The following is a 27,320-nucleotide window of genomic DNA, read 5'->3' as shown; positions in this document are numbered from 1 at the left end:
AGAAAGAAAGAAAGAAAGAAAGAAAGAAAGAAAGAAAGAAAGAAAGAAAGAAAGAAAGAAAGAAAGAAAGAAAGAAAGAAGAAAAGGAATCAATTCTGACCTCGTTTACTGCCACGTAATATCGCTGCTGCTGGAACTGAGGTGAGTTATCATTCCTGTCTCTCACCACGATCCGCACCTCATGGTTGATAATGGTGCCAACCTTTTTGTTAACACACTGGACTTGCACCACAATGGACTGGATGGACATAGGAGGCTGTAATGGAAAATACATGTTGTTAATATAGTCAAATATGAACTGAATGAAGAGTTAAATGCTACACCAATGTTAGCACTGCTCAGGTTCCACGCAGCCTTTCAGTCTGTGTTACGTTTGATGCTGTACTGTGTCTGCTTCTCCTAGTGTCCTGACTACGGCTCATGCTGGAAATGTTTCACAAAGACCTCCATGTCTCACAGCTGTATTGTGCAGACTGAGCTCTGCTAACTGAGTGTGCTAATACAAAGATAAAAAGAGCATATAAAATTCCTCAGCAAGATTAGCTTTTCACAGCTTTCTCAGGAATGAAAAAAACCCACACATTTTGACTGAATAATTGTTAGGTTCTTCAATAACCAATTCCATTTCAATCATTATTTGAAACCTAGAAAATGCCACACATTTTAACTTCTGATTGGTTAGTATTTGAACTGAACGGTCAAGTCGGAAATAAATTGAATATCCTACCACTTGCATTTATCAAGTAATTTAAAAACAAATTAGTCACCTCTAAGTGAAGACCATCCAAAGACCTCTTGTTTTTATTACAGTGAACGCCACAATATTCAAATAAAAAAATTTCCTTTTTGATTTAGTATGTGATGTGCAGCAGAAAGCAAGAATGCATTGAAAGGGACAAAACAAAAAAGCTCTGCATTTATTAACCCCAGAGCCTTCAAAAGAATAAACAACTCAAAAACATAATTTAAAAATGCCTATGTACTCTACAGCACAAAGAACACAAACAGGTTTTTGTATTGAGATCCCTAGACTTACAATTATACCGTAATTATATATCTGCATAATTACGCTTTCACTCATTCTAAATGGAACAATTTCTCTGAGTGATTGATTTTTTCCAGTTTTACTACAATGGGTTTTAGAACCATATGGTTTCTTCACCCTTTAGACTGATCGGTTTTTAAAGAGTCGATAGACATGGGAAAAGAAAGGGGGTTTATGCTGCTGCTGAGATCTTACACGAAAACCTGTTCTTCCCTCATCTCCTTAGACTCAGCTTTCTCAGCAATTAGGTACAGCATGAGCATTTATCTGGGAGTTGGTTCTCTTTGCTGTAAAAATCTGCATCCAATTACGAGATGGTTCTACTTGCAACAAAAGTAGGAACACGTCAAATACAGTCAGTAACTTAAAAATTAAGATTTGAGCATTATCTTTTCTATTTTTCAAGCTGGCATTCTTTTGCAAGCTTCCAGAACACAATTTTTAACCCATTTTAATATATTTAAAACACAACTGAGGTTAAATGCTGCTTTTAGTAACACCTACAAAAACCACATCTGTTTGTAGCAGTATATAAGTAAATCTACAAAGTTCTGGATTTGCAACCATCACTCGGTCTTTTTGATAAAGACGTGGAAAAAAAGAACAGTTTTTTTTGTCTCTGCTGAGGTATGACCAGTGTAGGGCTGTTTTTACATGTAATCGCTGCTTGGTGAGTGCCTAGCTATAAAATCAGGTCTTTAAATGAGCACATGTTGTTTTCATGATTTACAAGCAATGAATGTAAATACCTAAAAGCACAATATATATTTAATCACACTGGGGACAACTTATTCTAACACACCGCGGCAGTTCGCTTCCTCTCCAGCTCTAATTCATCTCGATTCATTCTTCCTAAGCACTTGAAGCTTTGGTAAAAAAGTCTTGAAATGTCTTTCTATCTGATTCTGTTTGGAAAATATATTGTCATTCTTGGTGAAAATCAATCAACGGAATCTAATAAATTTCTTTCAAGAGAAGTAATAAAAAAAAAATGAGACCAGGTTATCTGGTTCAGAGAGATGACAGGCAGGGTTACAGCAGAAAAATGGGAAGAGAATCCAGACGTATTGCATGCAATCACATATGCTCCATTTGTGACTGAGACTCCAATTTCTGCTCCGTAATCAAAACTTGAATTTTAAGGATTGAATTAATAAAAAACCCAAATTCTATTGTAACTACTAGGATTTGTGTAATTTTCACTTGAGGAATGAGAAACACAGCTTCTTTTGTTAAACAAGCAAAGGAAAGACAAAAACTGCACACGCCATTGGGAATTCTGTACAGCTCTGCTTTCGACGGCTGGAAACAACCTTTAGATTGGAGCCATATTAATCAAGTCCATGGTATAAGGTTCACATATTCAGTGACCGTTAGGCTGAGTTTTCATGGGTTGTTTTCATTTTCTTTAACACGTAACGTGATTGAGATTGGGACCCCAGAAGTCAGGTACAGTGGGGATCACACCCAAAATATCAGTTATCCTAAATTACATTTTTTCTTTTCATATTCTAACACATTTAAACAAGCACAAGTAATTTTACTCAGCATTGAAGTATTAGGGATCAAAATGTATACAATCCTCTTTCTGCATACTAGGCTTTTCTCAGTTTTGGTTCATTGTAAAAATGAGGAAATAATCCCTTAAAAACAAACGGAAGAACAGTATTAACTTTATGTAAATTAAGCAAACATACACTGTCCATTCATTTCCTTGTGATCTGAGCCCACATCTTGCAAAGAACAACACTCTAAAGTGTCTTTATTCATGATGATGTGCAGCATTTATGAGTTTAGCTAGACTGTTACTGAACTAGTGCTGCTGCAAAGGCAGCTGCGTGTTTGGCACTTGATGCACTGGGATTTCCTCACCCCATCATGTCCATTCTGCCATGTTTTGTGCTGCATACCTTCGCTTCACACATTAAAAGTTTGTGAATGAAAGCTATTTTAAGCCCAGCTAAATTCAAATAAGCTTCAAATAAAATAAAATAAAATAAAATGGAAAGGACAACACGTTGTTTTTGAGAACACCTCAGACTAAATGGAGAAGACAAACAAATTATCAAGATAATATAAAAAAAAACTGATGCACTCCAAGGAGAACTTCACATGATCTTTGAATCACTCTTTCCATGTTGATTACAGTCATTTGTGAGTTAGTTTTTCTTGCAGCTTCTAAATTGTAGTATACGCTTCAGCGTAACAGTAAAACATTATCTGCATTTTTAGAAAGCATTTCCTTCAAACAAAATTGGTACAAATGATAACACTCCTTCTCATTTCGTATTTTTAGAAAGAAAAAAAAAATGTGGCCTAACAACAGTCATCTAATGCTAATAGGAAAAAGCTACCACACCAATTTAATGCTGCCTTCAAAACAAATACACAAACAACCCCCCCTTAAACTAGCAGATTCTTATTTCAGCACATCAAGTTTTAGAAGTGAATTGTAGTATACACAGCTCCATTGCTTTTTTTCCCCATCTCATAAGCTAGTGTATACAACTAGAGCAAGCTTTTGCTAAAAGAGACTAAGTGTAAAATAGACACGGAGCGAGCAGCACTTCATCTCCCAGACAAAAGTAGCAAAGCAAAAATTCTCCTAATTCAACAAACAATCGAGTTTGGTTCCGTATCTATTTCTGCCAATACGCGGTCATTTGTTCTTGTCTTTACTCTCGTCTTTGCCACATGTAATTTTCATGACCAAGTTTCACCATGCTCCTAAGTGAGTTCTAACAAACAATCGATTCTGTTTGCAGTCATCTGGGGACAACACATCACATTACAGCAATTCTTATGTTCACGATCATCCTGTAAGTATACACAGATTCAGAAAATGAAGTCTAGGGGAGAAAAGAAAACAAACCAAAAGCTCCAAACTTACATCTCTGTCCAGAACTCGGCCAGTGCTGTTTAAGTACAGCCTCTGGCTGATGGGATCAAGGATCACCCAGTAATCAATGTTGTCTTTTAAGGAGAGCTCAATGGTGGGATCCGGCCCTGCTGCTGTCCCTTTGATCAGCATATTGTCAACCAGGATAGTGCCTGCAAAAACAAAAGGCACACAGGGAGGAATTTTATGTATGCATTAACATTTTTATGTATTTTGATAACAAAGGCAACACTAAAAAAATACCAGAAACCTCAGTTAGAAAGCTGTATTTTATGACTCGAATGATGTTTAAGCCTGAGCCTTATTATCTGTAATGAAAAACTGCCTCTGACACTGAAGTTTTTTCATACAGTACTACAAGAAAACACAAATTGCAATAACTTCTGTTGAAGAAGTGATCCACCAGGAATACCTATTTAAAATCATGAGTTTTTTCTTCATCAATTAATCATTACCCAATCATAACTCAAAGGAATGCACTTTTCCATAGCAAGAGTGATACACCAAGGAGAAGGAGAAAAGGTACAGTTACAGAAAGCTCTCTTAGAGCTTTACAAGAACAGAGTGATACTAATTAATGCCAAACATCTTTTCAACATACATAACGTTCTTTTTCTTTACTCTTGTCCTATCATGCCCGTTAGATGTCTTGCCCAACAGCTTGTTGAGCCAGTTCACAGTATCCATGACACACATGATTTTCCCTGTGAAATTCCAACTTCCTTTCTAAACGTTAAGCATTATTGACCACCAGAAATGTTCCACTGCGGAGCCTTAGATGGGAAAGCACAGTATTTATATCAACAGTAACATTAATTATTGGTCTTACTGTTTTTCAGTTTTATTAAGGAGAACACAACTGTAAGGGTTCCTCAATTATTTTGAAAGTCCTGTTTTAGAGATGACAGTAAGAACACCAACAAACATCAGCAATTTCAGAACAAGTGTGGTCTTCCAGTCAGAAGAAAAATATCATTAGCCACGTGAGAAAAAACAGTTTTAGGATGTGACCTCTCATGCAACAGGTTCTGTACAATTTTACCCTAAACTAGTGGAACTGAAGCAGCATACAGCTTTCCATAGATCACCATCTTTTTTTTTTTTAACAGAAAGAGAATTTCACCACGAAAAACAAGCTGACTGCCAACACTGCAATGGTTCTAAGCATTTATGTTCGATTAATAATAAAATCCACCAGTCTGTATGTTGCCCTCATTATTATATGATGCCCTCAATGATAATGCAAAGAAAGGTCAGCAATGAAAACTAAAGATTGTCTGAATAAAAGGTGCCCCAAAAACAGCCTATCCCCCAAAAAAGGTCAAGATAATGAATACCACTGTCACCATAATGGTTTGAGTGCTTCCATTTCTTGCAGTCTTTCTGTTCAAACCTAAATGTTAAGTCTAAGTTCTGGCCCCATCTTTGGACTGCAATGCTTCAAAATGGAGGAAAGGGCTGCAAAACAGTAGAATATAACAAACATTCTACATGCCATTTGTATGTAGGTCACTCAAAAAATAATGCCTTATCCTTATTTGAATGTAAATTACAACAGACACAAAGAATATAGCAACACTATTTGCTAAAGCAAGTTCTCAGCTACAAAACACTTTATTTCAACATAGTCACCACCATCAGTCTGTTCACACAGATCAGCTCATCAAGATACACTTCATTTCACAGTGTGACAGTTGTGCTTGGCCTTCTGGAACACAATTTGACTTTCACATTGCTGTTGTCACTGCTAAACATACTACCCGCCACCTCACTGTGCTCACATCCCCTCCATAAACGTTCAAGCAAGCACTGATGAACATCAGTAGGCACCATTTCTTCTGCATGGAGGAATTCACTGACACCTTTGCTTCTTACGTACTTCCACATCAGACACCACTTTGTCAGATCATTCCTCTACTGATATCTGTCACATGGTGACAAAATGGAATATTGGTGAGAAGGTCCAACCTCTACTTCCATAACACTACCATTCACCTATGATGTCATGGGCCAACATAATAAAATAGACAGCATCACTTTTGGAGCAGTCCTTGTAAGCAGCTTTTGTACAGTATTGACTTGTTGCTCCAAGGAGGTTTCATCCTCCTTTGTAGAGTTTTTAGAAAACTGGCTTATGTCAAACTCAATCTTAAGGAATGGCTCCAATAATCAAACAGTAACTCAAATGTTTAGCATGGCTGAAAAAAGCTATTCCAATTACATAATTTCTTTTCAATACTTAACCAACTTAGAATCTTGATGTAATGATGAATTTTGTATAGTCTCTAGTAAGATACTGCTACTTAATTGACCTCGCTGCTTTGAATTCTGCACTCAATTTCTCTCTCCCCTGTTACCCTCCATAAAAGCTATCTGCTCAATTTAACAGAATACTTCTGTTTGGTTTTCATACAGCAATTCTTTTGTTCTTCATAACAGACTGGGCTTTCTTCAGGTATTCGTAAGGCACTCGTACTCTCTCATCAAGAGACAGTAGTGTGCCAGTAAGTCTTTTTAAAATGTTTTTTTAAGTATTATTTCTATAATGTATGATCCAACATTGCTGTGCTTTTTTTGCGTTTTCCTTCAATTAACTTGTTTCAGTTCTTACATCCTGCCTCTGCCCTTGGCTAAAATGCCAGAGGGCTAAACTACTAGGAAAGAATCTGATTACGTGCAGACTCTGTGACAACTGTACAGACAACTTGTCCATACACTCACTGTACATGCAAAAGCAAACACATATCTTAATATCTGCAATGCACTAACACAATAACTTTCATAATCTTTTTGCAAAAAGCCTGAACGATGTTCTAGAGGAAATCAAGTCTTTACCTTGCTTGAAAAATAGCTTATCTTTTCCTGGAACTAAATTGGAATTTCCTTTTTACTCTACCTGGGGCATGGTTGTTCAAAGTCCACAGAGATCACCAGAGTAAGGATCCTGCATATCACACTGAGGATGGAGGGGGTCCATATAAACGCCCATTCCACGTATCTCTTTTACACTCCAGATAAACAAACGTTTAGTATCTTCCAGCACAATTCTCTTCCTTTCGGTCTTGTGTGTACAGGTCGTTGATAAGGACAGCTAAAGCTACAGTTAGTGTTTTTTCCTGGCTTTTTTTTGCCAGCTGATTAAGAAAAGACTGATGTGAAAATTAAGATTTCACATCAACACAAGTCGAGCAATATGTAGAACAGCTTTTCATCTTGTGTGGAGACCAGAACTGGAGTGCTTCTTCACCTCCACTGACACCGGATGATCACTGAGGAGTCATGTGGCAAGATTATACAAATTGGCAATGGATTAGAATGGGATTAGTCTCAAGGGATCAAAGTCAAGTGAATTGCTAGCTAAAAGCAACAAGGAAAACATCACCACCACCACAACAACAAACACAGATACAATCTACCAAAAAAAGAACAATGCTATTTTCAGGTGTAAAACGATTCTTCTTAAATAATGATGTTTACTCACGAATGCTACTTGCACTTGTTAGGAATTACTTGACAGGTAGTTACAAAAGAAAACAGCAACAACAAAAAAATCATGAAGCATTGCTGTTTTACTTGTAAATATTATGACAATAGTTCTACACCACACTATACCTCTGAGAGCAATCAGAAACGCTAAAAATCTTCATTAGACTGAAATAATAGTGAAGTGTTCTGTACACATTAATCTTGGCAGAAGGTGATCTTTCCATGGGAATGGCATTATAAGAGACTCAGATGCAGAAGTTGTGAAACACAATTTGCTGTTTACACTCTACTCAAAAGAGCAGACCCTTAGTGCTCGTGGAGAACTTTCTCATTAAATGATTTAGACACACCTTAGGATTTCTGTAGTTGAATGCTCCAGCAAAGCTCTTTTTATAAAGAGCCAGTGAATTATGACTGCCTTGGGAATAAGCCTCATGCCAACACATGAATCAGAAAACAGGACCTAGCTGAATAAAATCTGCAGAGCTTAGCTTTCAGTAGTTACATTTGTGCCAGTTTCCAAAATCCAAACACTACCAAAAAACAAACAAATAACAAAAAAAACAAAAAAACAAAACAAAAAATAAATAAATAAATAAAAAACAGGTTCTTTATTTTCAGTGGAATTATTTCAAATCTATCAATTAAACACTGAAGTGGCCCCAGAATGGAGCCTTGCAAACCCCACTAATGACTAGCCATTAGCCTGATGGAACCCCATTTACTGTATATTTTTATCCTTGAGTTTGACCCAGCAGCCAGTTGTTCACCCATCATAGTATGTACTTGTCCAGAAGGATACCATGACAGCCAGCAAGAAAAGCTTTGCTAAAATTAAAAAACATTACACAGAATCAGTCACTGGCTTCCCTGACTTCAACAGGACTTTCCCTTCATGAACCTGCGACCTATTCTGCCTTTCTGGCTTTTTTTCCAAGAATTGTTTCATCTTTCTCCTACCTGAAGAGATGATGAAAAAGATGTAATGGAGCCACAGGAGCAGGGTTTCAATTTCCTCAGCCACTGATCTCAAGGCATGTGGAGCACATCCACTGCTACACTGATGCTACCAAAGGGGTGCAGCAGTGCAGCATGCAGAGGCCTGACTTCATGCCTGCAAGCGAGACTGAGGATTTTCATATCCTAGATGATTAGACTAGGTGACCATGAGTTGCATCTCACAGTGACAGATTAGGCAACCTGTGTTTTTGCAAAATATGAAATATAAACTAAACAAATCTTATCGCTGTTGTGGACAAAAGCACAGAGCCTTTCACAAGGTCCATATTGGATGGGCCTCCAACTACAAGTTGGAAAATTGACAGAAAGGCAAAAAGACTGAGTGCTTGCAAGCTACATGGCTGAAGCTTGAAGAGAAGTGTCTGAAGCTGAGACAGAAGTACAGCCTCAGGTTTCGACCATCCAAATGTATTTTTCCTTCCTTTAAGAAAAGTCTGAAACTTGTTATTTTTTAAGCTGACAGAAAGCTAAAATCTCTTGCAACAGCATGATTAACCTCTGATATCACCGAATTACATTAGCAGCTACTTCAACTGATTGATGTATGAAAAGGTTACACAATCAAAAATAGTAGTTTGCTGTTCACGCAGAACATATTTTTCATTTCAGCATATTAATCAAGTCTATATAACAAGTCCAATAACATGTTGGGGAATTTACATTAAAAAAAAAACAAAACAAAACATGATGTTTTCTACAGACTGGAACAAAAGTTGTGAATATTTCAGCCTGCAATATTTAGCCTGAGAGAATTATGCATGCTAAATTCATATGGAAGAAGTGACTTCAGGGAAGAGTCAGCTATCCTACGCACTGTACCCACACAAAGGCACAAGTATATTAAATGAGAAACACGACATACTACGTATTGACTTGTGGGAAAGGAGATCAGTTTACAAAAGACAAATGATAAAAAGATATCAGTTCAAAGGCATATACACACACATACTCAGTCCTTCGAGCTACAGTAAGGTCAAGCACAAAGAACAGTCAACAGATGGAAGATAACTCGTTTCTAATTTCTAAAACAGTCTTGTTTTTTTTTCTCCACACTTAGTGCATTCAACAAAGAAATAAAACCAACCAAGGAAGAATAATAAGAATTGGAAGCCCTGTAGAAATGAGGAATTCCGGAGACAGCTGCTGTGAAGAGCAAGCTTAGACTTGATAGCTTGATATTCTACATAGTTTTCATAGCAAAATCTGGGTTATGAACTTATTTTTCTATATTTCCAGGTGCATGTCTGTAGATAAGGATGAATTACATTATGATAAATTAGAAGTCAAAAGAAAAATAAAACTGTATTGCAAAACTAAGTTCTGAACACTACCCTCAACTTACTTAGATCTATGCTGTAGATTAATGGACACAAATCTAAGATGATTCTGCAAAGCCACATCTAGGATCACAGAACACCAGTTCTTTCACCTCACATTACCAGCAGACATCTCTGAAGTTTCCAAGGCTGTTTCAAGATTATTTCTGTGCCCTCCTTGCCCGTTTCCTCTCTTCCAGGCTCTATATGCAGCCACAGCCTCTGAACAATTACAGAGCATAGATGAAAGTAGCCCATGACTTAGGCCATTCAGATTTTAGACTTCTACTCCTGGTCATCCCATTAAAATCTTACAATTTCCCCCCTCAAGTAACTGCAATAATCTGAGTACTACAAGGAAAAGGTCTACCCTTACGACTTTGCACAGTGCCTGTTTGGGTCCACAATAGTCTAAGCTGATCCGTGGTTTTGGTTCAATTCATCCTAGACAGAACAATGACATAGGTGTAGCACTAACTCCTGCCTCAAGAAGAAAGGATGCGGCAAGACGATGGATGACACTTCCTCACGGGGGAAAGGCAGTAGTGTTGGGATTACAGCTACTTGAGATCATACACATGCCTGTCCTGTGGGACATAAAGAGCCACAGTGCTTCCCCTCTGCTTCACCAACGTGACCAGAGTCACAACATATGCTCATTACTTCATGACTCATACATGAACAGGAAACACCTGACCCACAGCATTCACTCTGTACACAATATCATAGCGAGAATGAAAAGTAAGAGGTAAAGGTCAAATGAGCACTCACTAAATATTCAAACACTTAATTACTTGCCTTTCTAGTTGTGCAAACCTAAATCAACTTGTTTCTTTTCTTGCTCCCCTTTTAAGAGGATGCACAAGAGGTAAACATATAAACAGTGAGCCTGGAAAGAGAAAAGGAAGTCCAGAAGAAGGCATCGCAAAGAGTGAAGTGGAGAGTTTGGGTCACACAGCGGCACTGACAGTTGTGGTGAGAAAAACAAGCCAAAGGATGGAGTGGGGACAGAGATAAAAAGAATACAGGTTGCAGAGATGATACTGCCCTGTCACAGACGGTGCTGAGGACTGGGGAAGCCGGGGGTTGGGCTGGGCCCAAACCTTACAATTTGCAAACTTACTTCATGTAAAATCCTACACAATTTTCTCAAGGCTGCATATTGAAAAATTATGATAACGAAGAAGCATTTCAGACAAAAACAAGTGCCTCACCGTTCCTCACACAGACATGGGAAAGATGTAAGAACAATGAATTCTGAAAGCTTAAAAAAGGGAAACATGAAAGAAGTTGTTCTCTTTTTTTTAAATGCTTGGGGATGCAGCAGCAGGATTGCTGCCTGGTTCCGAGGGGGTCCTCTTGCTCCTCCTTTAAAGTTTTTCTGGGGGAAGGTCACCACAGGGCCCCATGCTGAGGCTGCTGATGTTGATCTTCTATTCCCTTTCTTCAAGTGCATCTGACAGAAGGCCTCTTAGTACTGAGAAACTTAAATTATGTAGGTAAAGCATGCTGGTATCCAAGGACTGACTCAAGTTTGTAGATTTTTAACACAGCAATATATTACTTCTCCAACAGAATTCATTACTTCTGTCTATCGATTGGCTGTACGTATTGCTTCTGAACAGAGCATTTCTGCACAGTACTGTCATGGTCTCACAGAACCTTTTGGATTGGAAAGAACCTTAAAGCCCATCCAGTTCCAACCCCTGCCATGGACAGGAATACCTCACTCTACGTCAGGTTACCCAGGGCTCCAACCAGCCTGGACCCGAACTCTACCCACAGTGCTGCTCCTAGATATTACATTACCAACCTAAAGTAAATGGGAAAAAGAAACAGCAGTCTGCCCAGAGCACGTGAGCAAGCACTGGTTTCTTCCCCCCTCCTGCTACAGTGCCCACACCAGTTTCCAACATTTCACTTCTCTCCTGTAACCAGCTCAGCACACTGCTGTGCATGCCCACCCACAGCACTGACAGCTGAGCACCTCCACTGCCCCAGCTTCAAACCATCTATTACACACATTCTGTTCAGTCAGTGCTGCCACTGGACAGAGCCTCTAAATGACACTGAAAGCTTTTTTTCTACATTTAGCAGAATTTTTGCAACGTGGAACCACATTAATGTCTTCCTTGGAATGAGACCATGGTCTAAAAAGTCCTCTACTAAATGTTTGATGACATTCTACTGCACCTGGCAAAGCAAAATGAAGAGACTGCAACAGAAAGGAAGATTTTTGCACTACAAATCAGTCTTTCTTTTCCTGAAGAAACCTTCTAAAACTTCTTCTTCTGGAGTCATTTCTATTTTTCTTACTATTTGTAACCTTGGAAGATTGTTCCAATAACCTTTACATCTCTAACAATCCTGGATGGACTTTGATTTCAAAAGGTAAAATAAAGAAGTCCATCAAACACTGATTTTTTGAGAGGCATTCTACAGATAAACTCAGCATTATGTTTCTCTTATTTGTTCTGAACTTGTAACCTGGTATCTTTATATCCTCCAGTATCTCCAGTGCATGCTAGTCAATAAATGTATACAGCTCTAACCTCTTTTCAGAGAGGACAAAGGATCCCAGCCCACACATCTGATCCTTGAAGATGGCTGCCCTTCATCTCTCATCATTCTTGTTTCCTTTCTCTGGGTTTCCTCCAGCTTTCTTTTGTCCTCGTTCAAAAGATCTTGACTGTACCCACACACAGTGTTCAAGAGATACATTCACCTAGTGGCAAAATGACTCTTTGAAAGACAAAGTGATCTTTTCCTTATAATTTTTAGCATTTTATTCAGAGTGATAACAGTCACCTTAACAGCCACCTTCACATATGAAGCTGTGAACAACTTTTTGCCTGATAGGCACCACTTCTCATTTCTGTGCATCACCACTTTATATCTGCCATTGCATCTCCTGCTCACTCAATCATCAAGTTCTCTGCATTCTCCCCTCTTGTTGTTTTTGTTTGCTTATTTTTAAAAAATTTCTCTGGACACCCTCGCCAGACAACCCAGTCCCCATGCTTTTGGAAAATTTATAAATATGCTGAATAATCAGGTCTTGGCATGCAGCTTTACAGGAATTCACTAGTGACTATCCTCTACTGTGAGAATCAGCCACTTTGCTCTTTTTGTTATTGTTGTTGTTGATGTTTCTCATCTATTCACACAAGAATCCTTCCTCTCACTACACAACACAGGTTTTGCTAATCACAACCGCACTTGCAATTTGACAAATCAAGGTGAGTTGTAACTCCCTCATCCACATGCTCCTTGGCTCCAGATCTCCCTTGTCCAAAGGCTTAATGGCTTGACAGCTATAAAAGAGACATTTGAGACTTTTACAAATCACACAAACTCTACTTCAAAAGCTTCTTAAAAAGCCTATGACTGCACAGAATGATTAAAGTGATTATATTTTCCTCATGGGACTACTTTCAGAGAGCTAACTGCACATGTTCTAAGAGCACTGACATGCTAACTGAAGACCAACTAACAAACATTCTGATTGCCCTCCAGAGCAGCAACTGTGAGCTGTGGCTATGCAGAGCAGCAGGAGAGCTGGGACTGATCAAAGGGCAGTGCAGGGCTATGGGACAGCCTGGTTCCCACAGCCAGGGGCCGCTGGCGACTCCAGGGCCTCCAGTCCCCTCTCATCTCCCAGGAGGGCTGCTGAGGCTCTGACAACCACATGGGTAAAATGTCTACAGCAGCACAATTTCCAAGATTTTATATTTGGATGCTTCGTCTGTGCTCTATTTTTAGTTTTGTGAATGTGACTAAAACCAGGTTACAAGATTCTCCATTACCTACACAAAAACTTCCAACCTTGAAAAAGTATTCGCAGACCACCGCTCTCATGTGAGACATCATGTACAGACAGAGAGACATTTAGCATGAACAAGAAATGTTACTCTACAGAGTATCCACACCTACAATGGAAAGGCAGTCAATACAAAAAATACACAGGCTACAATGCCTGGGAAACTTAAAAATAATACAAAAATATTCTTCTTACAAGATAGCTCAGAAATAATATAAATGCACATATGACAGTTAGCAGTTAGATAGAAAGTCCTGGGGCTATTCCAGCACATGCTTTGCTACTTTTCTCACTTCCCAAAAGACCTTGGCAATGGCAATTATCGAAGGCAATTTCTATTTTAAGACACAGTGAACAACGAGAAACTGCAGCATAGGAAGTTCCGCACAAATGTGAACTTCTTTACAGTGAGGTGACGGAGCACTGGAACAGGCTGCCCAGGGAGGTGGTGGAGTCTCCTTCTCTGGAGATGTTCAAGACCTGCCTGGATGCCGACCTGTGCGACCTGCTGTAGGGAACCTGCTTTGGCAGGGGGGTTGGACTCGATGATCTCTGGAGGTCCCTTCCAACCCCTACAATTCTGTGATTCTGTGATACATATGAATGCAAATGCTTGAAGGATTTTGTTATTTGGAACCTTAGTGACTCACTCACCCTTTGAGGAAGGAAGTGCATCAGTACCACTACCCCCTTGGTGGATGAGCCCTTCAAAGGGCTCATTCAATTATCCTGACATACAAGCTGATTGACTTTGGCTGTTGCTACCCCTAGTTTGGAAATGGCAATCCTGGAGCTAGGGACTGAAAGAAGAGCCAGATGTATGAGCTCCTCATCCTTAAGCTCTGGAAAGATCATAATGCTTCTTAGAAGAGACCAACAGCACTGGGTGTCTTTAGGAAGTTGTTAGATGAATTCCATCAGGAAAATATCCCTACAGCTGGAGGAAATCACTCCCAACTCTGAATTACCTTGGTGGTTCGAGAGACTTAGTAGAAACAATGGCCAGTGTTGCTTCCATTTGCATACACGGTCTGTTCCTGCTTTTGGTCAAGTTTATGTATGCCACAACTGGAAAGTTACTCTTTCCCTTACTGAACAGTCAGAGATAACAGAGAACAGCTACAGAGAAACCCTGGAGCAAAAGGTGCCCAGGTAAGGGAACCTTCATAGAATTCCAACTGTGCTCTGCCATGTGTTGTGACACAGAAATTACCCAAAGGTAACGAATTTTGGAAGCTTCTTGCCACAGTGTTAAAAACAGCAAACCAGCTTTTGCACTGAAAGAAAAAGTTAACACTTCAGAAAATAAGCTTATTGCACCTTTACATGTTGCGAACTCCTGGCTTTATTTTGTTTGGTACTTTTTTTGGGGAAAAAAATATGTATATTAGTAAAATTCACGTATACCTGAGCTAGAACTGAGCTCCTGGGAACACAAAATCTCTGATTATGTACATAGTTTATTATGTTAGGAACCAGCAAACAAAATGATTTGCATTTAAAAGAGAAGCGATGTTCCCAAGGGTATCCAGCCTTCCCATTTAAATATATTATCACAATACCAATCTCATTTCTATTTCAAATCCTTCTTATTTTATGGACACCATTTTAATAAACAGTAGTATATTACTCTACACCTGCCAAACAGGTGCCAAGCCAGGACAAAGGAGAATCAAGGCTCAGCTGTGTGATCACAGAGCCAGGACGCATGTACTATTTTCTAGCACCAAATGCTTCAGATTTAAATGTATTTCAAATTTAAACATACTGCACCTGTGCAATATGGTCAAGCTCCTCAGAAGTGAGGATGTCCCACACATCCCAGACACAGCAAAGCCCATGTGCATGCAACTGAGTCCTGATTCTGCGACATCCATCTGGGAAGTCCCAGCACACAGAAATCCAGCCACAGTCCCTACCCTGAACATATTTGGGTTCAGAGCAAAATGTTTATATTTGCAGTCATTTCCTTGATAAGGATGTGATTATCATTTTCTGGTAATACAACTTTTAAGGTCCTGGACACATTCTCAGTCTATTTTGACAAATGCTGCTGCAATACAAACAGGTTTTCAGCAGAGACCTGCCTTACTTTTCTTGGACTTCCCTGGTGGCTAGAAACACATGACAAGGCTTTCAATGCATACACACATCACGCATGCAGAAAAGCAGGAACCAACACTGTGGCTTCCTTGGCCAACTTTAAACGCATGCAAAGAACCTACAAAATCCCCCTAGGAGAATGAGGATCTCCAAAGAGTGAGCCCTGAGCTCCTTGAGCTTTGGGGCAGGGAGGGCTGCAGTTAGGGCCCCTTGAGGCTTTTTGGTTCCTCCTACCAAATGCCAAAACCTACACGTCCCCAAACTTCAACTTAGGAAGAATCAGCCAGCTTGGAGTAATGAGGGGTTCCCAGCACTCTCAAGTGAGAAAAGCTTCAGAATTTTAGAAGATAGCCAGAAAGCAAAAATCCTTCACTTCCTACTCCTTGACTTGGCTCTCTCTCCTTAGGATCACACTTGCATCCTACGTATCCCAAACGCATCCCATAGGGTACACATCTGAGTCAAAGAGCCTGTTCTTTTCAGTTCCATTTATGTTTCTTTTTTTCTGAAATAATACCATATTTCTATTACCATAAGGCAGAAAAGGTAAGAACATCCAATTTCCACTTAGATTTTGGCAGACATAGTTGGTAAATGCAGACTTTTGTCGCTAAGGAGAAGGCAGGCTTTGGCTAGGTTTAGCTCTCAAAATAAGACATCCATCTCCAAAAACTAAACATCTCTGGTATGGTGCAAATAGGGTGGGACTTGAGATCTCAAGACAGGCAGGCAAGATCGATAAGCAGGAAGCAGGCATGTGTGTGAAATCGGTCTTCGATCAGTGACATACAAATGCACATTACTGGATCAAAATGAGGGTTTCAGCACACAACTGCAAAGATGGAGAGAAGGGCAGCTGCCCATTCATCACATCTCTTTGGGAGAACTGAACATTCAAGCAGTCTGTTTTAGAGGTCTCAGGCACATTTCACAGTTTGTCAGATCACAAATACATACTAAACACTGCTTTTGCAAATTTTGTTTACTTTCCAATTCCTTCAGCCATTACTCAAGCAAATTAACACTAAGGTTTATTGGTTTTCTGTTTAGAAAAGTCTAATTTACACTTTAAACACTCAAGAACTCATAAATAATGAAATAGATCAAGCATTCTGCTGGGAACACCATGATCAGGCAATGGCCACTGAAGGTGTGAATTGCATGACTTGAATGTTTCCAGCTTAATTTGGAGCCATCCTAGGGCCTGTTTGCCTACTGTTCAGAGAGGAGCAGCAGGTGCCTGTATTATCATACTCTGAAGTTGGATTATTAAGATTACAAAAGGCCCACCTAAACGTTGCTTATAGCTATTTGCATAATTCATTTTTTCAGTATTTCCTAGGCATCTACTGTGTGCTGTAATAACCACACGCATCTGTTTTCTCCTTACTAAGAAGGGGGAAAAAAGCACAACTTACTGATGCTTACCCATCCTCTCTTACTGCAGAGAAGCACCTGGACAAAAACACAAACAACAGTGCCAGTGAACCTGGATTTTCCTCGTGCACCTCATGCAATAAGAAAGGCACAAAATTAATGTTGTATTCTCCGAACTCTTCAAACCTGACTGCTTAGCCTGGACTTGGCTTTAGTCTCCCAGCTGCAAATTGAGTGCGTGTGAAGAGGCACAACGAATCACCACCACCCAGACAGAAAAAAAAAGAACAATCAAATAACTATGCTCATACCTATGCCAGGATTTGGACACAACTCTTGTTCTTTATGCAGTCCAACTGTATTCTATTGCTATGATACATCCCCAATTTCATGCGACATTTCAGAAGTGTCAATGAAGGAGGAATTACCCCAACCAGCAAATGACAGAAAAGTCTGAAAGCAGAACAACAACAAAAGGAGCCTCTGTCTTTAAAATTTGTTTTCTGCTGATATGAAAGAGTACGCTTTCAGAAGAAAAGTCACTTATTATTATTATTATTATTATTATTATTTTAACATTTAAGCTTTCCGTGTAATACTGCCCACCATTCCCTTTACAGGGATAGTAAACCATTATTTCCCTGAGAATTTATAGATAGATAAGAAAACCATTTCACAGAAGTCTACAAGAACATTTATAACCTACAGCTGTGCATAAACTTTGATGAGTTGAGTTCATCTTAAGTAATGAAAATTCCAAAAACAGTTTAAAAAACCCCACACCAGTGGCTTTGCAACAGAATACAGAATTCAGGCAGAATACATGATGGATTACAAGGGGCAGACAAATCAAGTATTCATCTCATGTCTTTCCATTCTACTCTAGTCTCATTACAATCTAGAACACAAAACCTGAATGATCTATACCATTGGTACCAACTTACAGTTCTCTGCAGACGTATCAACCTACCAACTATGAAAACCAGAAATACTTGGCATTATACACATCCAGGCATGTAAACACAGGATTGGGAAAGCCAAGTTTGAACCTTACGAGGTTCACCAAGGCCAAATGCAAGGTACTGTGCTTGGATCTGCGCAATCCCAAATACGTTTACAGACTGGGAACAGCCCTGCAGAGAAGCACTTGGGGGTCCTGCAGGACAAAAAGCTGGACATGAGCCAGGCAGCATGCGATTGCTGCCCTGAAAGTCACTGCATTCTTGGCTGCATCAATAGAAGACTGGTAGCACGGTGAAGGAGGTGATTGCCTCTGTCTACTTTGCCCTCATGAGGCCCCATGTGCAATGCTGTGCCCAGGCCTGTGGCTCCCTGCACAAGTAAGATGTGGAGCTGCTGGAGCAGGACATGAAGACGATGGGTAGGCTGGGGTACTCCAAAGAAAGGCTGAGGAAGCCAGGCTAGTTCAGCCTGGAGTGGAGAAGGCTCCACAGAGACCTCACTGCAGCCTTCCAGTACTTGAAAGCAGCTTATAGTCAGCTAGCAGATACTGACAGGACAGAGAATGGCTTTAAACCAAAGGAGAGGAGATTCAGGTTAGATGTTAGGTGGAACTTCTTTACTGAGAGGCCCTGGCACAGATTGCCAGTGAAGTTGTGGATGCTCCATCCCTACAGGTGCTAAAGGCCAGCCTGATCTGGTGTGAGGGCAACCACCTCATGGCAGGAGAGTTGGAACTGGAAGATCTTCAAAATCTTTTCCAATTCTACTCATTCTGTGATTCTTTATCCTTTTTAGAAGCATTTTTTCTCTCCTGAGAATATTCAACTAAGTTATACACTGTTTCGCTCGTTGACTCTACAGTCTTCAGGACAGACTTAATACCTCAAATTGCATCTCCTAAATGCCACTCATGTGTTTCATTCTATAAAAAAATTTAGGCAGCAGGTCACCAGGAAAAAAGCTAAAGCTTTAGTTAAAGCTCTACTCTTCCCAGAGACGGGTATCTACTTCAGATTTCCCCAAAACCCAAGCAAAAGGTAACCAGCCAACAAGTGTAATATGAGGTTTTTAACATTGTCATCGCTTACCTTGCAAATAATGATTGATTTTTCAGACAGATTTATTCTTTTCTTCCTAAGGGAAATCACACTTAAATAAAAGGTTGTCTGGAACAGATCTCTGCATAAAGAAAATATCATCGAGCAGACTGAAAACAAACAATTGAAGGAGGCTGTTAAGAGAATTTATAGCATCTGATTTTGTACGCAAACTGAAGATCTCAAAGTATAAAAGCCAAGTCAGAATAAAGTAATAGATGAGATTAGCTACGTTTCTGCTGTTCAACTGCATGCTCTATAGAAATGGAAACTTCAGGCATTTGCTTTATCAAGCCCTTGCAGCAAAATCCAAAAGCAACAGAAGTTTGGCGTGTAACAATGTAAAAATCACTGAAACAATAAAACGTATCCATGATTATATGTACACAATTTGTGCCATCTAACTCGAGCTGCAGCCGAACATCTTACCATAACATGACATTTCATAACTTCAACTAGCTGAGCTTAGTTCCTAATAAAACAAGGATTTTGTCTTGAGACAGCTATTTTTAATGACAAAACACAGCTGAAGGTGAATCTCTTTGCATCTTTAAGGAATCCTGCACCTTGTTATAGTTTCATCTTACCTCCTTAGAGCAGGATTTTGAAATGAAACAAAGCACAGACCCACATCAGGGACATACCTCCTTTCACCTTATAAAAACCTATTCAAATGCAAGCTATTGGGTAAAGCACACTTCACACATTCAAAACACAACCAGGAAATTCAACAACTCCATTATTGGAAAACTTTGTCTCAACCTACCAGTACCTTGCTCACAGCCAGCCCCAACATGGTGGCATGTCACCTACTTCCCCAGATCACCCGCTCAAGGTTGCAGCTAGAAACGTCTGGGGTGAAATCTGGGATTAACAAAATTGTCCTGTGTACAGAACCTCTCAAGGGACTACAGACAGAAATAGGACATGCAGGGCAATGAGAAGGACGTTTGAACCAGTTAGTGCACAAAATCCTTCTAGGAGAAAGAAAAGAACAGGATTCCCACAGCTCACTGTTTCTCTGGTGCCAGGATGTGACTGTGAAACTCAGCAGCAAAATACTCATCGCTTTGCTACCGCTGGCCCACATTCAGGATGCATCAGTTCTGCAATTGCTGACTTACACAGCAGATCTATATGTTCCACTTGGATGATAGGCAATTATGCTGTGCAAACTTTGCTTCATTGATCTGCAGAAAAAGAGACTCAGGGGAGACCTTACACAGCTCTCTACAGCTCCCTGAAAAGAGGACGTGGCGAGATGGGGGTCAGCCTCTTCTCCCACTTAATGACAGGACTAGGAAGAACAGCATCAGGTTGCAGCAGGGGAGGTTCAGGTTTCATATCAAGAAATAATCTCTTCTCCTAGAGTGGTCAGGCACTGGAACAGGCTGCCCAGGAAGGCGGTGGAGTCACCATGCCTGGAGGTGTTCAAGAAACATTCAGATGTTGTACTGAGGGATATGGGTTAGTGGGGAAACATTGGTGGGAGGTGGATGGTTGGACTGGATCATCTTGGAGGTTTTTTCGATCCTTGGTGATTCTATGATTCATGATGCAACTTCTGGTAATACCCTTTATGAAGAAGACACTTCTGATAAAATCTGTTTTTTTTTTTTTTTTTGAATGCTTTAAAGGTTCAGCAAACAAATCAGTCAAAGCAATCAACTTTACTCAACTCACCTTTGCCAACTGTTTTGACAAGCACTGCTCAAGGTCATGGTGTTATTCGATTTTTGGTGGCAGCTTAGGTGTGTATGATGGTAGTTAAAAATAGATTCAATAACACTGACTTCTTTTATAACATATAAATACACAACACAATTCAGACTTGCGCATCAAAACTTTCAGTACCTCAGTTTTATTTGAATTTTTGCTAGGCAGTAGGTTACCATAGGCAGTAAGCACTCGGGGCATGGGAGTAAGGGGATTGTAGCTGCTGTTTGGCAGTACTTCACAACAGAAGGCAAGTTATAGAAGTTTGAATTATAGAACTGTACTGTACTCTGAATTTCTTCCAGTAAAACTGGCAGTGGAGGATACCTTAAAGCAGCTCTGATAGCATTCAAATTATTTCTGTATTATTTTCACTTATTCAGTGGCAAACTTACAAGGAAAAATCATCACCTGAATACATGCAACACCCCGAAGTGTAAAAACACATTTTACATGTCTTAAAAAAAAAAAAAAAAAAGAAAAAAGCAACAGGAAACAAAGTCTGCCCTAAGTGAGGTGCACTACCTTACTCACTGCAAAGCAATTTGCAGGAAAGGCCAACTTCTTAAAACAATTTTATTTGACAGCTTGCCATCTTGCATACATATTCTAATCCTGTGTAGGGCCAGTGTGACTTGGCTGATTTGATTTTCTTCTAATCGGCATCTCATGGGAGTTGGACAGCTGTTTGCACCTTAGAATCCCAAATACCCATCTTCTCAGATTCACACGTGCTGCCCAATCCAGGATTACATTTGCACTATATATGTATGGTAACTGCCACACTTAGCCATGCAGATATGGGCCAGCTTTCATTGCAGAACCCTCAAGTGTGAGCACCTAACTTTTCTGATCTTGCTCTTTCGATGCATCTTTGAAACAATCCTACTGTAACATCTAACTTCCCTTATCCAAAGAAACTATTGCAGTTCTTTAGTCTCCTCACTTCACTCAGGTAACACAAGGCTCTGCAGAGCTAATGGGCCACCTCTTCCAGAGTCTGTCAGCCCTTTGCTAGCTGTATGCTACATCTCCCCAGGGGCTAATGGTCATGAGAAATCCTTAATTATAAACATCACTAACAGATTAGCCACCATTTTGTGGATATGTTTAAAGAATTTCTACTTACACAGATACTGAAGTTTTTAGTTTTGTTTTTTTGTTTTTGTTTTTGTTTTTTAATATTAAGCAAATATATAGCTCAGAAAGACAGTCAAGTTGCCAGGAAATACAAGGTCAGCAGTTTTGGATTATCTACTCAGACCTCTACACAAGTGAATTAAGCACCTTCTGGTCTCATCCCCAGGTGATTCTGTATCACTGTGTCATACATAGTTGGACTCAGTGATTTTAGAGGTCTTCTCCAACTTTAATGATTTGATGATCATACGATTCTATATCTGCCAAATTAAGAAGAACAAAGAATATTATCTTCCTTAAGGTAAAGACTTTCCACTATGCCTTGACAGATGTACTGGAGAAATATGTGTACTTAAATGCCAAGATCTCTCCTTTTGGGTGGAGAATACACAGATGCACCAAACAAAGGCTCTACTGCAACACTAACATGGGAAAATAGTAGATTTAATATGACTTTGCAGAAGGCCTACATAAAAAGAAACAACAACTGTAGACCTCACACTTTTTGAAAAATCAAAGGGAAAAGAAAGCATCCATACAAGCTACCACACTTGCAAAACACTGACACTATTTGGCAACTGCAAAGGACGTGATTGTTGTTCTGCATCCAATTTAATTATGATCCCACGCTGTCAGATGTCTGCTGAGGAGTCCTGCCCATCATCACAGAGATAAGAGTTGGTTCTGGCACCCTTTAAAATCTATTAGCACTTTATGCACAGGAAAACCTGACTTTCAGTGGAATCTTCTTCATGTTCTTATTTCTATCATGTCCTCATGATATTCATTCTGAACCATGAAACAAAAGCATTTACACTTTAGGACTTAAAAAAATAAAAATAAAAAAAAGGAACAAGCCAAAACATAGAGCTTCCTTTGATAAAGGCCTCAGAAGACTAATGATATTTTCTGTTGCTTTCTCAAACACAGCATGCTTTTATCTACACCAAGCAATTCCAGCAACAACGCACAGTAGGAACAAATTATTTCAGCAGCTGAATGTTTCTTTAAAGTGGTACTTCTTGGTTTGTGTCTTTTCTGAACACTAGCTGCAATCTTTTTTTTCTTTTTTTTTCTTTTTTGACAGAAATACTAACAACAGCAGTATTTGAGCAGAGTTCAAAGCTAATTGAAAACAGGAACAGAGCCTAACAATATTAAATCAAAACCCCTGTCAAGTTTAACAACAGATCATTTCCATCTCCTTTATTTTGATGTACAAGTTCTTTGTTTGCATAGAAAAAGAGAAACAAAAATAGATGTCAACTTCCTTTGTAAACGGCTGGTATCCAATAAAGGCTGAAAATAAGGATCTCACATTTTCATGGAGCGACAGCACTGCTATTCTGCCAAGCAAACCACTTCAGGGCAGAGCCGAAACAGAGGGAGGAGAGGCAATAAGCCCTCACCCACTTCGTAAGCTTTGCATCTTACTCCTGTATGAACCAGTGCCACAGCACTGACTGGAGCACTGAGATCAATGCCGAGTGCTGGCCCACGGCTATTAGGGTCTCCAGGATACTTTTGACCATAGTCAGACAGCTCTTCCCTAATTAACAGCTGGGCACCGCAGAGGAGCTGCCACTGCCCAGGTCAGGGTGCATTAGAGGCTGGGAGGCCAAGAAATGTGACAGTGCAGACACGGTCCAACCATGCCAGATGGCTTCAGGGCTGCAGGGAATGTCCTTGCACCACTCATTTACCAGTACAGATGAGAGCACAAAGGCTTAGAACTAGTATCACTTCAAATGTAAGCAACTAATTAAATTTTGGCTTTATCACTCATCTTGCTTCCAGGTCCCATCACTCACTCGCTGATGACCTAAATGCAAGCCTGGCAACTTTGTATACTGGAATCTTCATCTGTTCTTCTCCCTGTTTTCGCCAGCTTTCAAAGGCAAAGCTTGAAGGAACATGAGAGAAAAGCTGAAGGTTTTAAATAAAAGCTCAGGCTTCACATTATTCTCAGATCTGGATCCAACCATAACTGCATTAGATGTATAAACCAAACAGAAGAGAAAGACAGAAACAAGAGGACACTGCTGTCCCACACAGCTCCTCTGAGCAGTCCTTGTACAGCCCAAATATACCCAGCAATCTACTAATTAATGTAGAAATTACTACAAACCTAGATCTTGTTAGAGGGAAGCTGCTCTGCCTGAGCAATTGCAAACAGCATCACAAAACCAATCCACCATGTGCCGATGTTCTCTAAACAAAACGGCATTCCAGCATCAAGTTTACTGGTCAAATCCTCTCCTAACCACTGCTATTTTATGCCTGACACTACCAAGAATGCCTGTTCTGGCATTTGGAGTTCCAACTCAGTATTTTTACAAAAAAAAAAAAAAAAAAACACTCTGTCTCTTGAAGTATACTTCTGTTCATCTACACAAAGGGAACATCAGAATCTATGAAGCACCCAACTTCCTAAAGTCAAGCACATATCCAAGAACACATTTCTACTGTATTCTCATATGCAATAATAAAAGTTACAGAATTCAATAAGTGGTTTTAAAGTGGAAATTAGCTAAGTAGCCACAAACTCACATGGGATACTTTGGTTACATCAAATCTCAAACTTGCTGATTTTTCACAGGAAGCAAACATGAAGCATTCAAAAGCTGTTTAATACAAATGAAAATTATCTAAAAAAAGGGGATTTGGTCCATAGTCCCAAAATCAGATGCTTGCTGAAACACAGACATCATCTAAAGAAGATCTATAAATTGTTATGGACAATCCATTCTACCTGCCCTCTCAAAGCATTAAATCAAGACCCTGTTGTCCTTAGATACATTACTAAGAGAAGAGAATCAGAGATGCTATTTTAATTCTATATGTGACACTGGCTAGCCTCTAATTGCAGAACAGGCCGTAGCTCCCATGCCTTCAAGTTAAGAAAAACTGAGAAGTCGGAAAGAATTCAGTAAAGGAAGAAAAACACAACTTTGTACTTTGTAAATAATATCAAACAAGAAGGCACTGAAAGACCTAAATCAGCTGGATTGTGCAAAAGAGGAACAAGAACTCATATGATCCTTCTGTAAGAGTGCTGCCAGTAAGGAGAAATACCAACCAGGCAAGGTAGAGTTACTGGGGGATAATGACAACCATGTCCAAATGCTAACAACGTAATTAGGGAACTGAAAAAGACGGTGAAACTAAACACTGAAATTAAGCAACAAGGTTAATTAAACACAAGCATAATGTAGTAAATGTAGTGTACTTAAATGCAAATGTGATAAATGCAGATGTAATAACAGTCGCCATTCCTTAAAACACATTATTTTGTCAGATGACATGCTTATTACAGTATTATGATATTACCTCTGCAATACAGAGGTGGCTGACTTTAATTGTGACCCTGAAAGCAATGAACTCAAAAGGGAAACACATACGGCTTATTACCTAACCTTGTAGCAGCACTGACAAAAAACTCTTTCACTGGGTCAACTTAAGCTACCTCTGATCATCACAGAAGTTGAGAAAAGTCATGGTGTACAAAGAGAATTCTGTACTAACATGCAGAAGAACTTCTTCACGGTAATGGTGACAGAGCACTGGAACAGGCTGCCCAGAGAGGTTGTTTGAGTCTCCTTCTGTGGAGATATTGAAGACCCGTACAGACTCCCTACCTGCGCAACCTGCTGTAGGGTACTGCTTTAATAGGGGGTTGGACTCAATGACCTCTTGAGGTCCCTTCCAGCCCCTGTGATTCTCTGTGTGTGTGTCAGACCGCAGCATAGAAGCTGTGACAGCAGCTATGATCCCAGGCAGCTCCACACCTTGCAGATCCCTGCCTGACTTCCTTGGGACAACTGAAACCCTTGGGAACTGCAGCCAGAAACAAGGGTAGGGAGATGCACGCAGCAATCTTCTCTCAGATGTCCCTTCTTATTAGCAACTTGTCTCCCAGATATTTGAAAATTCTGGTTTTATCATTCACATTGCTTCCAGGTCAAATCAGGCAAAACCAAGTAACAGTATGCAGAGCCTGGAACCTGTCCTGATAAAAACCTGAGAAGGGGCTGGCAGGGATCTGGGCTCACCTCTTGCTGAAAGTGACACTGTGCTGGAGCACTGCATTCACGGCATTTACTACAGGAACAGTATCATAAATCTGTAGCCCATTCTCTCCATAAACTATACTGCTGTACAGCATATTAAACTCTCTAACAGACTGTACTACTTCCCCTCTTCCCTCCCCAGTACATAAAATAACAAACAACTATGAATGTGAATAACTTGTAAAATGAAGCACTCGATATTTTTACTAAGAGGAAAAGTCTGTATTTGGGCATAAATTATTTTCTCACACGTTGTCCCCTAACTGCCATAATTTTTTTTTATATCTTGGGACTTTGTTATCGTGCCAACTAAACTGCCTGGCTGCCTCTGAGCAATGACTGATCAGTGCTGGTTTTCACTTTGACACATTGGTACCAAAAATTGTTTGTTCGTTTTTTTCTCAGTTTGCATGAGACCAGCTTTGAAAAGGTGAGAGCACCCAAAGGAACACCAATCTCAGCAGGGAAGCACAGAACAGCTGAATGGAAAGGCAAATAATGCTAGAAGTAATTCTGCATGGTCACTTCAGTGTTTTCTTCCCCATACTGCCCTCCTATGATAAAGGCCATTTCCAGTATATTCTTGCAGTGAAATAGGCATAGAAGCTAACTGGTATTTTCCTCAGGTGAATATAAGTGTAGGAGATCTAACTGTGATGTGGATCTAGGATCTGACACCTCAGGGAGCAAGCAATGTTGCACTCAGTATGAAGGGTCAATTCTGCTCCAGTCTTTCCTGCAAAGCTTCTGAAACACATTGTATTTTGAAATCTATAGTTAACTCCAAAACTATTTCTACTCAATAGTCCAAAAACAGTAAGCTAGGCAACACCCCAACAGTGCTTCTGTTTGCACCAGGTCTCTGCTTTGCTGACTGCTGCTCTACAGTGTGTGCAATATATGCCTTTTTCTGAGGCAAAGAGCAGTTAAACTTCTCTCTCTCTGATGAAGGCATAAGGTTTACCTGGTTGTATCACTCATGTCTTTGCAGCTGTTCACCCTAATGCCAGTCCTTACTATTTCCTTCCTTACATTTCCTAGCCTAGACATGACAGAGCTCTCTTGCCTCTATTTTGTCTTCCTCAGCATTCCTTGGTTACGGCCGAAGACAGTGGGATCTGATCAGGGTTAAGAACCAAGAAAAGTCGAGCAAAAGACAAGGAGGGTTCTTACAGGGTGCAGGACTGACCAAGCAAGAGGCTTGTTCACATCCCCTGATTTTCTGGCTACTTCAAAGGCTCACAGCCCAGCTGTCAGCCCTACTGTAC

At 39.9% G+C, this 27,320-nt stretch overlaps 1 protein-coding gene across 2 annotated transcripts in view; it reads right to left on the bottom strand.

Annotated features, from left to right (window-relative positions):
- PCDH15 (protocadherin related 15) overlaps nucleotides 1-27,320 on the bottom strand; it is a 643,190-nt gene that overhangs the window by 237,478 nt on the left and 378,392 nt on the right. For both annotated transcript variants that reach the window (XM_042818673.1, XM_042818671.1), the window contains exons 7-8: nucleotides 3,936-4,096; nucleotides 101-256 (exon numbers count right to left, since the gene is read on the bottom strand). In XM_042818673.1, coding sequence (XP_042674607.1) covers nucleotides 101-256; nucleotides 3,936-4,096 — 317 coding nt within the window. The remainder of the gene's footprint in view (nucleotides 1-100; nucleotides 257-3,935; nucleotides 4,097-27,320) is intronic.

Source organism: Centrocercus urophasianus, unplaced genomic scaffold, assembly GCF_019232065.1.
Source record: "Centrocercus urophasianus isolate 14NV4802_14NV808 unplaced genomic scaffold, USGS_Curo_1.0 seq_17, whole genome shotgun sequence".
Taxonomy (NCBI): domain Eukaryota; kingdom Metazoa; phylum Chordata; class Aves; order Galliformes; family Phasianidae; genus Centrocercus; species Centrocercus urophasianus.
The sequence above is the reverse complement of the archived record's forward strand: the minus strand, read 5'-3'. Positions and strand labels throughout refer to the sequence as shown.